The following is an 18,733-nucleotide window of genomic DNA, read 5'->3' on the forward strand; positions in this document are numbered from 1 at the left end:
AGCGGTCATCAGGATGGTATCCCTGTATTAACCACTTGCCATCTGCCATAAGTACATATACATTCTCAGATGAAAGCGGTGATACCGCCCAGATAGCAAGAAATTGTGCTGCAAGTTTGAAATTGACTTGCTATGCTATTGCTAGACTTGTGAGGCTTCACATGTTTGTTGCACAAACGCATTTCATGACTCCAGATCAACTTTCATTGGAAACATTCTGCAAGTCTGCTGCAAGTTCTGGTTCAGTTATGTTGTGCAATAGTCCTCCCACCACAGGGGGTGACTGTGGCTGAATTTTCATTCTGTAGATTTGCAGAGCTCTTGCTGTAGACTCACCACTGCAACTTTGCTCTTGCTAGAGACTTGCCACGCAAAATGTGCTTCAAATTGGAAAATTGTCAACTAGAACTTGTGCTTCAAGTGCTCTGCAAGTGTACAACTTGCCAGTGGAAATGTGCAACAAGTTAACAAGCCTTACTATTCAACACTGCCACACATTTGTGGCAAGTTATCCTTGCTATCTGGGCAGAATCATGGCTGCAGGATGCCATGATTCTGGTATCAAAATTTGCAGCCGGAAATAGGCTTGCCCGTAACCTTCCTACAGGCGCCTGATCACTTCTACAGGGTGCAGAATGAGGGCTCTGGCTGAGTCAAACCTAAAGCTTGCCAATCAGCATTGAACATGAGTTTTGCCCATTGGAGAGCTATAGGCAGCAGTGGCCGGTCCATAAGGGTTGTAGGGGTGCCGCCCCCCCTAATCTCCATGCAGGGCACCAGATGCATGGATTTCTAGAAGGTTTTTTTGTTTTTTTTTGAAGCACATGACTAGAGCTTGAGGCTCTAACTGGCTTCAAAAAGGTTGGGCTCACCCACTTGTGACATTAGCGAATGTTGATTCGCTACTGACTTCTTGCTTCCTCCTTCCGGCCAATCAGGACAGGAAGCGGATCTTAAGACCGGATTGGCCAGGAGGAGAAGCGACCAAATTGGCCGGGAGGAGAAGCAGGGGGAAGCCGCCCCCGCGACCTTGATTGAGTAAGTGCGGGGCTGGCGGGCCAGCGAGTGAGCGGGGGTTGTTTGCCGCCCCCCACCCGCAAAAAAAAAAAATGGAGTACCAGCCGCCACCGGTTATAGGTCTGACTCAGCATCTGAGACGTTTGCAGAGAGACCACTGCTTCCACACAGAGCAAGGGTCTTCTCAGCAGGGCAGGGGTCAGGCTTTTCTACTCAGGCTGAGGCTGCTTCTAAAGAGAATGCACCTGGAATGTAATGTGCTGACTGAGAATGAAAGGCCAATTGACATTTAACGCAAAAAAACTGATACTAAACAGTTAATAAAATAAATATATAAATAAACTTTTTTTAAAAATGCAACATTTCCTTTGTGGGTGATGTCAAAATTCTATTTTGAAAATATCGAAATATATTATCACATGCGTGCCAAAACAAAAATGCGCCTGTACGTGATCCAGTATCAGCTCATGAGCGGGCAGACCATAGATCTCTCTTTATCTCTGCTAATTAAACATATGGATATTAATTAAAACTAGACATGTGCACTGCCAAAAATATTTGTTCGTTTTAGCTTCATTCGTTTTGTTTTTTTCGTTTTTCGGGTCATTTGTCATGATCGAAATCCGTTATTTTGAACAAATTTGTAACTTCGGAAAATTTTGAATTCGTTATGTACCATTAGTTGAGATGTGGTATTCGAAAAAGTCGGAAATTCGGAAATTCCAAGATTTGGAAATTCCAAAATTCCAAAACTCGGAAATTCAGAAATCCGAAAATATGAAAATCAGAAAATGCAAAACAATAATAACTATTAAATTATAGGCATTGGAATTTCCTTTCAAATTTATGAACGTAACAAATACGAATTTATCGGAAATCGTTCTTAACTCGTTTTTCAACTAAATTCAAACAATACGTTAATTCGGAAGTATTCGCATTAACGAAAACCCGTTTAACAAATTTTTGAAAATTCGAAAATCCAAAAATAAGAATGAAAATCCATAAATTCAAGAGAACGAAAATCCCAAAATTCGAAAATCCGAAATAATAAATAACTAATAATAATAATAATAACTATTAAATTATAGATGTTGGAATTTCTTTTTAAATTTGGCTGTTTATGAAAGTAACAAATATGAATTTATCCGAATTTATTAATTATCCGAAATAACGAATGCCACATCTAGATGAATGGAACATAACGAACTAATAATAATAAATATAAAAACAAAAAGTTTTTATTATTATTTATTATTATTAATTTGTTATGTTCCATTCGTTTAGATGTGGCACATGTTATTTCGGATAAATCCGTATTTGTTACATTCACTAACAGTCAAATTTGAAAAGAAAATTCCAATACCTATAATTTAATAGTTATTATTATTAGTTAGTTATTATTTCAGATTTTCAAATTTTGGGATTTTCATTCTCTTGAATTTTTGGATTTTCGAATTTTCAAAAATTCTTTAAATGGGTTTTCGTTAATTTGAATACTTCCGAATTAACGTACTGGTTGAATTTCGTTAAAAAAAACAGTTCAGAATGAAACAAACGGCACACGTCTAAATAAAACAAGCGCAGTCCGCGACCAGTGGAAGGCTAATAGATTGGGGATCATTAAATTAGACGAAGAAGGAAAAAAAAGAAACGATTAATGCATTTTCAACTAAAATGGTTGGGCAAAAACAAATCAATCACGCTGTTGGGGGGGGGGCCCCGGACCCCTAAGCTGGAGACCTTGTTAAGATAACACAAATGATGAATATGCGGTTTCCAGTTTAACACAGAATAATTAAGATAAAGTGGTCGTGGCTGGGAGCGTGGCCTCCTGGGAAATTTAGTGCTGTGCTGTGAAGTGGAACTGTGAAAAGTTGGTGCGAATAACTTTACTGCCTGCTGATCACTTCACACCGGGGAGGGCCCGGGAGGGGGGCCCCTTCGTACATCCTAAATACTACGTAAATACTCATTTTCTGAAATTATGTAGCAGCAATATATAATTCAGCTTCCATTCACATCCGTCCTTGCCTTCCAAAAATATTATGGTCTAAAGACCCCCATCGAGCACATCAAGGCAAATTGAGTGATGTGGCAAATCACTTACCTGATTTTTTTATTTATTTTATATATAAATTTTTAACCATATACCCCCCTCCTAATCAGGCCAGTTTTCAGCTCTCAGTAATGTCACCCTTTGAATGACAATTACTCAGTCATGCTACACAGTACCCATATGACATTTTTGTCACTTTTTTCACACAAATAGAGCTTTTTTTTGGTGGTATTTAATCACCTCTGGGTTTTTATTTTTTGCGCTATAATTAAAAATAGACCGACAATTATGTAAAAAAATATATATTTTCTTTGTTTCTGTCATAAAATTTTGCAAATTTGTAATTTTTCTTCATAAATTTTGGGCAAATTTTTTACTGCTACATATCTTTGGTAAAAATAACCCAAATCGCCGAGTGCGCATGCGCGGGACTTCCGGGAAGACGCTCTGAACGGGAGCTCCGTCGCAGCCGAGCCTTCCGCGGACCCCAGACGCTGAAATCTCCAGCGGAACCGTTCCTACTGAACACCCACAGGTAGAGGAGGTCCGTGGGCACAAATTTATATGCCTAACCGCTCACATCGCTCAGCGGTTAGCAGGAAACTCACCTTCGGCCTGCCCGACCCCACTGCTCCTAAGATGGCGGCCGCGGCCTCTATACACGCAGACACAGGAGACGGAGACTTCATGGCAGACTTCCCTGAGGAGGAACAGCTCGCCACTACCACACTGGGATCCTCTGTGAGTAGTTCCCCCCCCAAGACGGCTCTCCCTAACAGCAAAGACTCCCTTTTTAACAAGGCCTTATCTGATATGCTCCATATCCCATCACTGCACGCTCCCGCCCCATCCCCTGCCATGCAACAGGCTGTAAATCTGAACTCGCCCCACCAATCAGACATGGCACAACTCCTGAACTGTTTCTCAGACATGCTGGCCACGGGCCTGGCCCAAAATGCAGCGCAGATCACCACGTCTATAAAGGCCGACTTACAGAGCTTGGGGGCCCGCATCGATTTAATTGAACAAGCCGTGGATCATACTGTTGCGCGCACCAATCAGAACACTGACTGCATTCAATTGTTGCAGGAACAACTTGATACAGCACTAGGGAAGATCGATGACTTGGAAAATCGTAATCGGAGAGGTAACTTCCGCATTCGAGGTATCCCTGAAGCTGTTACTAATGTTCATGACACAGTCAAGCTTTTCATGAAAGAACTTATCCCAGATATCTCTGATCACAAACTAGAGATTGATAGAGCCCACAGAGCGCTGCAGCCACCCAGACAGGACGGGCTCCCGAGGGATATAGTGGTTAAGCCCCACTATTATGAAACCAAAGAGGAAGTCATGAAAAGATCTCGGAATCTGGACACCTTATCCTTCCAAGGAAACAAGATTCAAGTCTTCGCTGACATTTCCAAAACTACAATTCTAAAAAGAAGAGCTTTGAAACCTCTCCTTGAAATCCTCTCACAGAAATCAATTAAATATCGATGGACCTTCCCTTTCCGTCTCCAATTTCAATATAAGGAAAGATCGTATGGATTCTCCTCATTCCAAGAAGGTGAACACTTATTCCTGCGACTTGGACTCATCTCTCAAGAAGCTTCCCCCCAGGATCCTCCGTCCAGGCCAAGTTCCTCGAAGAGACCCCCTCCAGGCAGCCCCATCACTCCCCTCTGGAACAAACAGCAACCGAAGCGCCACCGCGATTCCTTCCCTCCAAGATGAATTCATCTTTATACGGCTCTACAAGGACTGTTTGACTATCTTTTCCCCTCCAAGTTATACCCTCTGAACGAGGGGTACGTGTGTACATTGTATACACCCCATCCGACCATATATACTCATCAGTGAAAATGGTCGCACTTACCTGATTTTTCTTCACTCATCTCCTCAAAATAAAAACGGGGGAAGATGTTCCCGGGATGTTTTAATCCCCCCCCCCTTCCCCTCCCCCTTTTTTTTTTTTTTATATATATATATATATCTTTAGACAATTATCCTCGGTTTTCATAATGGACCGCACTTTTGGTTATATTGACTTCCAGGAAAGCCAAGGCATAAAGTCGTGCCCCCTCTCACTCCCCTCCCCCCCCCTCCATATCCTTACTCCCACCCTCCCTTCCCCTTCCCGATTACTGGAAAGATATCTCCTATGGCAGGAACTGTTTTGTTATTTTTATTTAAGGTAGTGATTTACCCAGGTACCTCTTAGAGGTTGGGCTCAACTCCTCATTTTTGTCTTCTTTCTTTTATATGGGTATATATTTAAAAATTTTTTTGAATTTCACGTTCTTTAGGTTCCATATTTCCCCAATAGATGGGGAACCGGCGGCTCGGCTGGGCTAGCATCGCCACTCCTTCTGTTGTAACCAGGGGAGACCCTCCCACTGGTTACATCAGACTAACAGCCTCGGCTGAGGTTGTTCCTGTTTTTCTGAGACCCTATTGTTTTTGGGTCTCAGACTTGAACTGAACTTTTTAGTCCAGTTCACTGCTTTTCTGGGCTCATACGCCTAAACTTTTTTGACGTTATTAGTTTGTTTTATTTAATGATTCTTCCCTTCTCCCTTCATCTTCTCCCCACTCTCCTCTTTCCCCCCTCCTCCTCCTTACCCTCTCCTATATTTCAGGAAGGTGCACAGGAGACCAGCTTTATCCAGACCACTCCGCTGTGACAACAGGATCTCCCTCCCAGACTCAACGCTGCATCTTTAGGGAACCGGGTAGGTGCGCACCTAAAACACCAGGATCACTCCCACTGGGACTATGGCTGACCCACCTCCTTTACAAAGGGCACTTAAGGTGATCTCTCATAACACCCAAGGGCTAAACTCGCCCGTCAAGAGACGCAAAGCTTTCCAAAGCTACCATTCAAGAGGAGCAGATGTCGTGCTCCTACAGGAAACCCATTTTCCCTCAAACTATTCGCCTTCTTTTCTACACAACAAATACCCCACTTTTTTCCTTGCAAACGCTAGCGAGAAAAAAAGAGGAGTAGCCATCCTAATCTCCAAACAGACCCCTTTTTCTCACACTTTAACAGTTAAAGACAACGATGGGAGATATATATTGGTCAAAGGTTTGATTGAAGGTAACCTCTACACTATCATTTCATATTATGCCCCTAACAAAGGCCAAGCTAAATTCTTCTCCTCCTTATTGGCAAACCTCTCATCCCACTTTGAGGGTAGGGTGATTATGGGGGGGGACTCCAACATTACATTTGATCAGATCCTAAATAAAGCAGCTCAGGGGATCCCTCACCTTAAACAACCCCCCAAACAGAGCCTCCAGATTGCCAGACTTTTTCACTCGGTAGGCCTCATTGACTCATGGAGGGAACTAAACCCATCATTAAGGGACTATACACACTACTCGGCTCCCCACAAGACATATGCTAGAATCGACCACATTTTCATGTCGAACCCTGATATACACTTAGCTAGCCACGCCTCTATCCATGATGTTCCGTGGTCCGACCACTCCCTGGTAATCTTAGGAATATCCAACTCATTGTCCCCATCTGGCTCTCGCACATGGCGCCTAAATGAGAAAATCTTATCTAACCCTGTCCACTGTATTTTAATAGAAAAGGATATTAAAGAGTATTTCCTATTGAATGACACTGAGGACATCTCCCCTACTACTCTTTGGAATGCCCACAAAGCGGTAATCAGAGGGAAATTGATTCAATTAGCGGCCAAATTAAAGCGAGAACGGCAAATAGATATCATGAAGTTAGAGAAAGAATTCAAAAATCTTAGTAGATCCCATAAACTGAACCCCAATTCAAACAGCCTCTCTAAACTTGATGCTATTAGACTATCTCTTAACTCAGCCCTTACCTCCAACGCAGAAAAGCACCTTTATTGGCTCAGCGGCAGTTTTTATCTGCGCGCGAACAAATTTGGCCCCCAGTTAGCAGCCAAACTTACTCCGAAACATAGGTCATTTGCCCTACCCAAAATAAAAACACAATCAGGGTCGCACACCCAAAACCCAAGTAAAATCCTTAAATCATTCCAATCCTTTTATGCCAACCTGTACTCCGACGATTGCCCAATTTCTCAACAAAAATTGGATGCTTTTCTAGAAAAAATCCCATTACCTACAATTTCTGAATCTCACAGCTCCATATTGGAATCCCCATTTCAAGAATCCGAGATCCGAGCAGTCATAAAAGGGCTTAGAAAAGATTCAGCCCCAGGCCCAGATGGTTTCTCAAACCACTATTATAAAACTTTTATAGATGCTCTCTCTCCGTACCTGGTCCGCCTCTTCAACTCCTTAACCAAAGCTTCCCCGCTGGATCCTAATGCCAACTTGGCTTTTATCTCGGTCATACCCAAGCCAGGTAAAGACCCCAGCGAAGTCAGTAACTACAGACCTATTTCATTAATTAATAATGATCTAAAACTTATGACAAAAATATTATCCAATAGACTCGCCTCTTTTATAGGTACCTACATACATAAGGACCAGGTGGGGTTCATACCGGGGAGACAGGGACCGGACCAGATACGTAGAGCGATAAATGCAGTCTCCCTAATAAGATCGGGGTGGGATGGGGGACCTCCTCAGGGAGGCCTCCTCCTCTCCATAGATCTCCAAAAAGCGTTTGACACAGTGGCTTGGCCCTATCTCTTCACAATTTTAAGTAAATGGGGTTTTGGCCCAAACTTTATCAATATCTTGAGAGCCCTTTACCACCAACCCAAGGCACAGGTGAGATTACAAGGACATCTATCAGATAATTTTTCTATACAGAAGGGAACAAGGCAGGGATGTCCCCTCTCCCCTCTTCTTTTCGCGATGGCTATCGAATCTTTAGCCATCGCGATTAGACAACACCCTGACATCCATGGAGTTCGTTGTGGGCAAAATACTCACAAATGCGCTTTATTCGCGGATGATGTCCTCCTGTTCGTCACATCTCCCTTAATCTCCATCCCTAACATACTGCAACTTTTACAAGACTTTGAATCAGCTTCCGGACTTAAGGTTAATGTCTCCAAATCAGTCGCTCTTAATGTTTCAATTTCTCAAGACATCGTTGACAACCTAAAAAGTAAATTTCCATTCTCATGGAATTCCGCATCCATCCCTTATCTTGGCATTAACCTCACGTCTGGTATCGATACACTTTATAAACACAATTTTCCCCCCATGTTCAAAAAGCTCACAGACGACCTGACCCAATGGTCGCTATATAAGCTCTCGTGGTTAGGTAAAGTGAACGCGGTCAAAATGACACTCCTACCTCGGTTATTATATCTCTTTCGTTCCTTACCCATCCCAGTCCCCAAATCGCACATTCTACGCCTAAAATCCGCAATAATACGCTTTATATGGGATAAAAAAGGCCACAGGTTCTCTAAAGAGGTACTTTTTAGACCCAGAAAAAAGGGAGGACTAGGGGTTCCTAATCTTGGGTGGTATTACCAGGCAGCACAACTGAGCCAATTTTCAACTATTTATATGAAAGGACCCAAACCAGACTGGGTGGGCATGGAGCGAGAGGCGGTCCCTGGTTTCACATTAGACTTCCTGCTTTGGAATATCCCCAAAAAACGTCCCCCTATATTAGCTCCCACATTATCTCACTCAATGAAACTTTGTGACGCCCTTCATAAGCTCAAACCCCTCATCTCTATTTGGCATCCCCTGGCACATATCTTCAGGAATCATAATTTCCCACCTGGATCAGATATTCGAGCCTTCAAATGGTGGCTTGACAAAGGCCTTTATAGAATTGGTCAATTTTTCAACTCCAATGGTCCCCTCACTCTAGCATACTGTATTTCCAAACTAGAAATGCCCTCAGCTGAAAAATTCAGATTCTTTCAACTTTCACATTTTTTGAATCAGTTATGGAGGAGCAATGAGAACCATCTTTTAGTAACGCCTTATGAACAATGGTGCGCTTCGGCCTCAGACACAAAGGGAGGTATCTCTCTCATCTATTCTTCCCTGGCGGAACCCACGGAAAAGGCAGCGTACATGTTGAGCTGGGAGAGGGATCTTGACTTCAGCTGGGACCTGGATAAGTGGCATACTAATTTTGCCCGCTCCTTTAAAGGTATGGTTAACACTTCAATAAACGAAGCAGGGTTGAAAATTCTTACACGCTGGTACCTGGTACCGTCACGTCTAGCCAAATTCTTTCCGCAAACGTCGCCTCTCTGCTTCAGAGGCTGCGGTCATGTGGGGACTCTTTTACACATACTATGGGAATGCCCTAAAATCAGAATGTTTTGGAACAAGATCTTCTCCCTTATCCGCAGAACATGCGGTTGTACCCTGAAACAAGATCCAACTATTGCATTGCTTAATGATCCCATCCCTAAAACCTCCAAACATACCCAGAAGCTGATCCATTTTATTCTAGTAGGGGCCAAAATGACCATCACCCGGTGCTGGAAATCACCGAAAGTGTCCATTCGGCTAGCCAAACAAAAAATTACTTGGATCATGCTGCAAGAAAAAATATCCAACACAATCCTAGACACCCTAGACAAATTCAAAATTATCTGGGATCCCTGGGCAAATCTAGTGGGGCACCCTCTGTATGTGTGACCGATAGTTCATAAGCATGGTTTATAGTTTGTGGACTCTCAATCTCTCTCTTGTAGGGGTCTCCTGTGCACCTCCTTCCCATCACTCCTGATGATCAGCTACTCCCCCCACCCCCTCTATCCCCTCTGTCTCTCCTAAATTCTTTCTTTCCCCCTCTCACTCTCCTACTCTCTCCCTATTTTAATACTGGTCCCTCAGGCTCTCGGTACTTTCTATTACATTGGTTATTGGCCTCATGGAGGCCTTCAGGGCAGATTCTCAAAAGTAATACCACCTTATCCCCCAAGCATAACATGCTTCGGTCCAGATCGACCAGCCAAAGTTTAATCCACCCTGAGAGGTCGACTGACCGATAGGCTTCTTTGTTTAAAGCAATGTGTGTATAATTACGTTATTAGCATGGTATTCAGTTGTCATATAGATACACGCTCCCTTCAGTTTTATCCTGTTTATTATTTTTCCGGTTTCTAAAGCTGTGTTTCTATATCCTGGACATTTTTCCACATATTAGTAACGAAATGGGCTCGGGGTTTCCCGGTCCACCAGAGCAGTTAGTTCCCAGAAGGGGCTCTGGGGCCAGGATTCCCAACGCTCATAGCAACATATTTGTTTTTGTTACAAATTTATGACTATTCAAGATTTACTGTTGACATCATATATAACAGCTGTACCGCTTTTATAACCTGTACTCGATGAGCGTTGTGCTCCTCTTCATCTATCTTGATTGATGTATTTTTTCAATAATTCAATAAACTTTACTTTCAAAAAAAAAAAAAAAAAAAAACAAAAAAAAAAAAAAAAGAAATTGATTTTCCCCACTGATGCAACATAATGGAGATCATCACTTCGTACACATTGAGCTATGTAAAATAATTGTGTTGGAGTATTATTAATAAGAAAGACTAATTAAACTAGTGTTTGAAAATTAAAAAAAAAAATAACCCAAATCAGTGTATATTATTTGGTCTGTGTGAAAGTTATAGAGTCCACAAGCTATAGTGCCAATCATTGAAAATTGATCACACTAACAAGCCAGGACAGTACAAATACCCCTCAAATTACCCCTTTTTGGAAAGTAGACAGTCCAAGGTATTTAGTAAGAGGCATGGGGAGTTTTTCACGTTGTCATTTTTTTGCCACGTTTCTTTGCAAAATGAGGATTTTTTTTCCCCCCACAAAATTGTCATATTAACAGGTTATTTTTCACACACAGCATATGCATACTTGCAGCTTCATCCCAAAATACATTCTACTACTCCTCCTGAGTACGGCGATACCACATGCGTGAGACTTTTTCACAGCCTGGCCACATACAGAGGCCCAACATGCAGGGAGCACCTTCAGGCGTTCTAAAAGCATAAAATTACACATATAATTTTCTGATGACCTATCACACTTTTGAAGGCCCTGGAGCAGTGATCCTCAACCCTGTCCTCAAGTACCCCCCCAACAGGCCATGTTTTGGGAATTTCTCTTACCTAAAATAGCTGTTCAAAATACCAAGCCATTTACTCTGATTTAAAGCACCTATGCAAGATAAAGGAAAACCTGCAAACATGGCCTGTTGGGGGTACTTGAGGACAGGGTTGAGTACCACTGCCCTGGGGCACCAGGACAATGGAAAAGCCCACAAAATTACCCCATTTTGGAAAGCAAACACCCCAATGTATATTCTATGAGGCATAATGAGTCTTTTGAATGTGTCATTTTTTTCCACAAGTTCTTGAAAACTGTGGAAAGAAAATGAAAATGCCTTTTTCTATGCATTTTTTACGGCCCTGACGGGCACTGATGAGGATCCACTGATAGGGTGGCACTGAAGAGCACTTACTTATGGGCACTGTATTGGCACAGATGGGCATTTTAGTGGCACTGATGTAGCACAGATGTGGCACTGTAGGTCACTGATGGGCACTGACTTGGCACTGTAGAGCACAGATGTGAACTGATGGGGCACTGTAGAGAACTGCTGGGCATTGATGTGGCACTGATGGGGCACAAATGGGCACTAATAGGGCCAGGGTGAATTTGATTTAAATCAAGTTGATTTAAATCACTAGTAAAGAGGCTTGATTTAAATCAACTCAATTTAAATCATCATTTTTAAAGAGCAACTGTCATCTCTGTCCCACAGCGGCTCCTCCTCTGACTAGGGTTGCCACATCATCCCTTTAATCCAGGACACACATTACACAGTTTCTGTGGCTGATTAAGGTGGTAATTAAACTCACTTGGTGCCTTATCTGCATTAAATCAGCCTCAGAACCTGAATTCATATGTGTCCTGGATGAAAGGGATGATGTGGCAACCCTACCTCTGACCCAATGTTGACTCACCGACAGTCCCATTCACTTTATTGGGATGGCTGGTGATGCGGCAGTGACACAACAAGGTGAGGGACGTGGCGGCAGCGGGTGAGTGGACGCCCGCTAACAGGCGCTGCCATGATGGATCTGAAATGACAGGTGCTCTTTAAATGTAAGGACTCATTGGTAGTTAGAATCTTTAATATTTGCAAACAAAATGAAGGTTTCCTATTTAGACTAATAAGCTGTCAGGTAAGTAAATATTCTAAACTGGGTCTCTTTTATGGCCTGCTGCCATTTTGCTCCTCAAGGGAGGAATAAAGCACTTCAAGCTATATGCAGAAAGATCACATAGGTTTATTAGCTGCTTTCACTTTCATTTTTACGGCTTGCCCTTCCTCCTCACACTTAGAGCCTGGTACAGATGCATTTCTCTCCAAACAATCATACAGTTAGTACTGTACATAAATTTGCAAAACAATGGGATAAAGGAATATTCCGGAATTTTGTTTTATCCCATAGTTACTATGAAATTGTGTGAATACATCAATGCAGTGCAGGTTATCTCAGCTTGCAGGGCTTGGATTCATTGATTGAGTTTATCAAAAATATAAATATTGCAGAATATATAACCTCATGCTACATAACTAAGCTCCATTTCATATTGAATAAACAAAAGTATTAATGTATCTTAAATAGAAAACTCTTTAGATAGATCTTTACTTCAAAAGCAATTTATTAAAATAAATTTGATAAAAATCCAAAAAATCTGATTTAAATAATAAAAAAAATCAGATGTGCACTGATGGGGCACAGATGTGTCACTGCTGGGTACTAAAGGGGCACTGCTTGGTACTGATGTGACACTGTAGAGCACTGATGGGCACTTGGAATAAAAAAAAAACAAAAAACACAAGCAGTATCACATTGCAGCTTCTCCCTCATCTCCTCATACGATCGGTGCGAGAAGAGGAAAGAACCGGACATGACGCTGCTTTGTTGACAGTGATCGCTCTGTCATTGGATGGAACGATCGTGTGGTAAAGAGCCACTGGGATTGGCCCTTTACCCCAAACCATGACGCACCGGGTCCCGAGAACCTGGCGGTAATGGACACAGCCGGATGGGCGCAACAGGGGGCTTGCGAGAAGCTCGTTCATGGGAGAACGTCATTTTACACCCTCCCAGAATTAGCCGGCCATGCTGTAACTGTCATACAGCTATGGCCCAGTCGGCAAGTGGTTAAAAAAAGACCTGGGTATCTAAACCCAGGAACAAAAAAAAAAATTATATTTTGAAGCTTACCAATCCTTATATGTAGCAGCTGCTTTAGTTTTCATTTTTTATGCTTTTTTTCCCTCTTTATTCTCACCTGGTGATCCTGCCAGTAACACGCTTCCTGCCCTAGGGTGACAAACAGTGGTGGAACTACCAGGGTCACTAAGGTCACACTGGGCCCTGGTGTTCCACCACAGGCGGGCCCCAGTGGGGTTAGTGGCTGCAGGGCTCTGAGGTAAGAGCGTCTCTCTCATACAGCTCAGAGCCTGCACTGACAGTTCCCCCTCCCTCTTCCCTTGCACGGATGGGAGAGGAGAGAGCCGATCTGATTCTTCTCCTCCCACCCTCTCCTCCTGTGTGCACCATGGAAAGTGTGAAGCTAAGCAGCTGAATTTGATCATTAAGCTGCTCAGCTTCACACCTCCCGCGATGCACACAGGAGAGGGCGCAGAAGGAGAAGGAGCTGGTCACCTCTCACCTCTCCCATCCGTGCGAGGGAGGAGGGAGGGAGAACTGTCAATGTAGGCTCTGGGCTGTATGGGAGAAAGGCTCTCAGCTCAGAGTCCAGTTGAGGAGGCACTGATAGGCAGCATTAATGAGCACTCATAGGTGTCACTGAGAGGCTGCACTGATTGGGCACTGAAAGGGGGCATTGATGAGCACCGATAGGCTACACTGATGGGCACTGATAGGCTACACTGATGATCAGTGTAAACAATGTACTGACACTCTTGCCAGTTAACAGCTCTCCTATCCTCACACAGACACCGCGTGGGAGGAAAGGACTGCCGATAACCGGAAAGTCTGTATACATGTGATCAGCTGGCCACATGGTAAAGGGCCGCTGTGATTGGTCCTATACCGTGATCAGCTGTGTCTGAAAGGATGGAAGGCTAGGATGGAAGGGTGGTGGGGGGGGTGGTGGTCAGGGGAACCCTTAATGGCTTCTTGTACCGGGGCCCTGAAGGTTCCAGGTACGCCTCTGGTGACAACGCTCACTAATGTATATCTATGGAGAGCCAGCATTATCACCCTAGGTGAGGACGTATGTTAGGCCTACAAAAACATCTCTCCCCCTCTCCTCAGCTCCATGATAAAGAGGGGATGGGGTTCTGTAGTCCTCAGAGATAACTGCAAACAATGTAACTGATAACAGCACAGAACATAGGAAGTTGTTAGCTCTGAGAACTGAGCGATCAGCGGTGTTTGATCACTCTGTTCTCACCCTTAGAGGCGGTGGGGGACCAAAGCTGCATCCGCTTAGGTATATATAAAAAATGTATATAAAAGTATGATTTAAAAAAAAAAACAAACAAACCCATACTTCTTTTTTAACAGACCAACCAACTAACCAGATTTTTTGCCTGATTTTTTTTTTTTTTTTAATTTATTTTAGCAGCAAACACAGAGCCAGCACATCTAATGCTACTAATGGCCAACATGCCCTTTTCAGACTCCAGGCACTCCATCCACAATCCACATTAAGAGACAACTCCATACAGAAGCCATACCCAATGGTAGCCAACATAATTTGCCTTGTTGACTCCCAGGAAATATTCGGGAGACCTCAAAAGCTTTTGCAATGGCCCATTCACATTGGGCCGAGCCCCCGGCCATCCTCCTGGATTATCTGGAGAGCCACAACCCTATTCCCTCTTAGCAGCTGAAGAGAAAGCCAGCTCATCTAATGAAACTAATGGCCACCATTAGACTCCAGGCACTCTATCCACAACCCATACCAAGAGACCACTCCCTGACTCCATACAGAAGCCAAACTCAATCAACAACCAAGGATGGGTCCCTGGGCATTGTGTAAGCTTTCTCTAGTACTTAGTACTCATCATATCCAACCACCATCCAACCAACCACTGTGGTGTCCTGTAAGCAGGAGATTACTCAAAACATTGAAAACATGGAAGTGTCACACTAGTTTGTACAGTTCATAAAAGGTTTTATTCTGCAACAAAAGACATCATGCTTTGGGGGCTTAAGACTCCCCCTTATCGGGGCTTGTAGAGCAATAACCATAGGGTAGCGCACCAAATGCTACAAATGGCCACCAGGCACTCCATACAGAAGCCAAACCAAATGAACAACCAAGGATGGGTCCCTGAACATCTGGTAAGCTGCCTTCAGCACTTAGTAGGCATTGTGTTTTGGGAGCTTAACACTCCCCCTTCATCAGGGCCAGTGGAGCAATATCCATAGGGTAGAAGATACTGTCCTTGACAGGCTGCCCTTGTCCAAGCAACTGCATGATCTTTACTTGGGTTCCAGCTTACAGTCCAGGACAGTATCCCTCACCTTATAGTTTTCGCTCTATAAGCCCTAATGAAGAGGAATGTTTTGAGCCCCTGAAACATGATGTCTTTTTTTGCAAAAAAAAAAATCTTTTATTGACCGTAGCGTAGAGCTGTTAAATTTTTTGAGTAATCTCCTCCAAGGGTCCAGCAGGACACCACGGTGGTTGGTGAACCGCCTCTGCTCCAGGAACTGCACGCTACATAAAACGTTACAAACAAATCACTGTAAGGTTCCGTGCTCCTATACCACAAAAAGTCATCATCTACTAAGGAAGGTTTAGCGCTAAGAAATGCTCTGGGATCAGACCCAGGTTATGCTTTTTTATAAAGGGAGATGACGACTGCTTTGGTCTTACCTGCCGTATCATTGAAATAGTCCTCATGGTTGATGCACTCTTCGTGCTTGAGTGCAATCTGGTACATAATAGAACATTCCTCCGTAACGCAAAGTATCTGCATGAAAGAGAGAGAGTATATGTTAGACACAGCTAGATTAGAAGAGGAAGGTTATACTAGCCAACCACATACACTGCAGGCTAATCAATGAAGATAAGGTAAAATGAACATTTCATACATAATTTATTTATAAAGCATCAAACTATTGTACAGCAATGTACAGAGAACATTATATCACAAATATCAGTCTTTGCACCACAGGAGCTTACACTCTAATGTCCCAACACAATCACACACTATAAAACAATAAAAAAAATAATAAACAAAAAATCCAGCGTTCTGTAAAAAGAAAAAAACATCAAACCACGTCAAGATCTCCTCAATCTCTCACCACATCTGGAACGCTCGGTGGCTTCCACCACGTCACTTCCGGTTCTGGCCGGACGTCATTTCCAGTTGCCATATAGCCCCACCCAATTCCTTTCTTTCTTGTGACTTCGTCAGACCACCCCTATGACAAAGTTTCAAGGATGAAACGCAACGGGAATGGTTATGCGGCAGCTGAAAGTGAAGTTAGGTTGGAACCAGAAGTGATGTTTGGCCAGAACCGGAAGTGACGCAACGGAAGCCACCGGGTGTTCCAGATATGATCACATGGTACAGGGCCAATCACAGCCCATCTGTACCATGTGATTAGCTGTTGCCAATCACACCTAATCACAATAGTAAACACTGAATGAATAGTTTTCATTCGAAAAAAGTGGTTGCTTATCATAGTGTGTAAAAAAAGAAATCCATAAATAAATAAAAATTCATGATCACCTCCCCAGAGTAGTACAGTGTTAGCGTAGCACTGTATGTAAAATAAAAAAAAATTGTAAAAAAAAAAAGAAAAAAGATGTAATAAAAAATAAAAAATTGAAAAAACATTATTATTATTATTATTTTTTAAATATTGTCACCAGTCCGTGTCCCTGATCACTGCCACACCAGTTATAGTATGAAATATGATCAATGTAATGCACTGGTGAAAGTACGTAAAAAAAAAAAAAAAAGTAAAATTGTGAAAACTTTTTTTTTTTTTTTTTTTTAACATTTCTTCATACATTTTTTTCTTACAAAAAAAACAACATGCCTCTTGCTATATACTTTGGACTGTCTACCTTCCAAAAAGGTGTTATTTGGGGGATATTTGTACTGTCCTGGTGTTTTCGTGCCTCACAAAATTAGATCAATACATCAGGATTGATCAATTTTCAGATACTGTGTGTGTATGTATATATATATATATATATATATATATATATATATATATATATATATATATATATATATTCCATAGTTTATGGACTCTAACTGTCCTACAGACTAAATAATATACACTGATTGGGAAAGAAATGTAGCAGAGTATATTTTGGCCTAAATTTATGAAGAAAAAAACAAAGAAAATGTGTTTTGTTTGTTAATTTACAGTATTTTTTTTTTGTTTATTTAGCATTAACAAAAAAAATACCACCAAAAAGAAAGCCCTATATATGTGTGAAAAAAATTATGAAAAATGTCATATAGGTACAGTGTTGCATGACCGCGCAATTGTTATTCAAAATGTGACAGCGCTGAAAGTTGAAAAATTGTCCTGGGCAGGAAGGGGGTGAAAGTGTCCAGAATTAAAGCGATTATTTTTTATAAAAATAAAAATTGAAGGTTTTTCCCTATATAATATACAGTTTGTGTCAGAAATGTTGGTATACATCGGTGCCTAAAAATTCCCACCACAAAAATGTAGCTCCTATATATTTTTATTCATTTGGGGTCTCCTCCATGTTTTTTGATATTGTGCCTTTGGATGTAACATTCCAAAAACTTTGTCTAATAATAAAACACTTTTTCCAATAAAAAAAACAAAAAAAAAACATTTTTTTTAATTAAGGTTGTGCTCTGTGTCTTTGGATGTAACCATTCCGAACTTTGTCCAAAAATAAAAAAACTTTTTCCAAAATAAAAAAAAATGTGATGTCATTTTTAAAAGAAGGTTGTTCTGTAACATTTGTACGCAGCAGAGGTGATATCCTGCCTCTCTCAGCGATGTGCATTAGATCTTTTATCAATGAGGGGTTTGCATTGTGCAAAGGTCACAACTGCAATCAGGGCCCGAAGGGACATCTGACCCGAACCGAAAAATCAGCTCCTTTGAGCAGAACAAAAGCACATCCGATGTCATCGTACGCCGTAATGGTTAATACCCAAGACTAGGCTAGGTGGACACCATAGCTAAGACCAAGGCTGATGTCCTCAGCATCATGCACCAGCTTAAAACATGATTCTTCTCCCATGTGGAATGGTGAACCCGGGTCCTTCTCTCTGGGAGAATCTTCAGGTTACAATAGATGGAATAAATTATTCACTACTCAAACAACACAAGATGCCAAGAAAATCTCAACACAGCCAGCAACATATTACTAATCCTGTCACTGAGAGACGGGCAGAAAGAATATTGAAAGGAAAAAGGCGTAGAGAGACTAATAGAACCTGAAAAGGTGACACATGAAAGGCGGCATCAAATGGTCATGCAAGATTTTTTATATTTTAATATTTTTTTTGTTTTGTTTTTGTTTCAAATCCACACTTAAAAGGGTAACTCCACTTTTGTTTGGGAAAGAATGTATTAATAATTAAAAAAAAAAAAAAAAAATATATATATATATATATATATATATATATATATATATCACATACAGTTGTAACACAAGTCATATCTCACTCCACGCTGATCTGAGGAACGACATGGT

The 18,733-nt window shown here is 41.9% G+C and overlaps 1 protein-coding gene across 2 annotated transcripts in view; it reads right to left on the reverse strand.

Moving 5' to 3' along the window:
- The window catches only part of VIPR1 (vasoactive intestinal peptide receptor 1), a 409,687-nt gene that overhangs the window by 267,630 nt on the left and 123,324 nt on the right, over positions 1–18,733 (reverse strand). For both annotated transcript variants that reach the window (XM_073629489.1, XM_073629491.1), the window contains one exon: positions 15,905–16,001. In XM_073629489.1, coding sequence (XP_073485590.1) covers positions 15,905–16,001 — 97 coding nt within the window. The remainder of the gene's footprint in view (positions 1–15,904; positions 16,002–18,733) is intronic.

Source organism: Aquarana catesbeiana, linkage group LG05, assembly GCF_042186555.1.
Source record: "Aquarana catesbeiana isolate 2022-GZ linkage group LG05, ASM4218655v1, whole genome shotgun sequence".
Classification (NCBI taxonomy): Eukaryota; Metazoa; Chordata; class Amphibia; order Anura; family Ranidae; genus Aquarana; species Aquarana catesbeiana.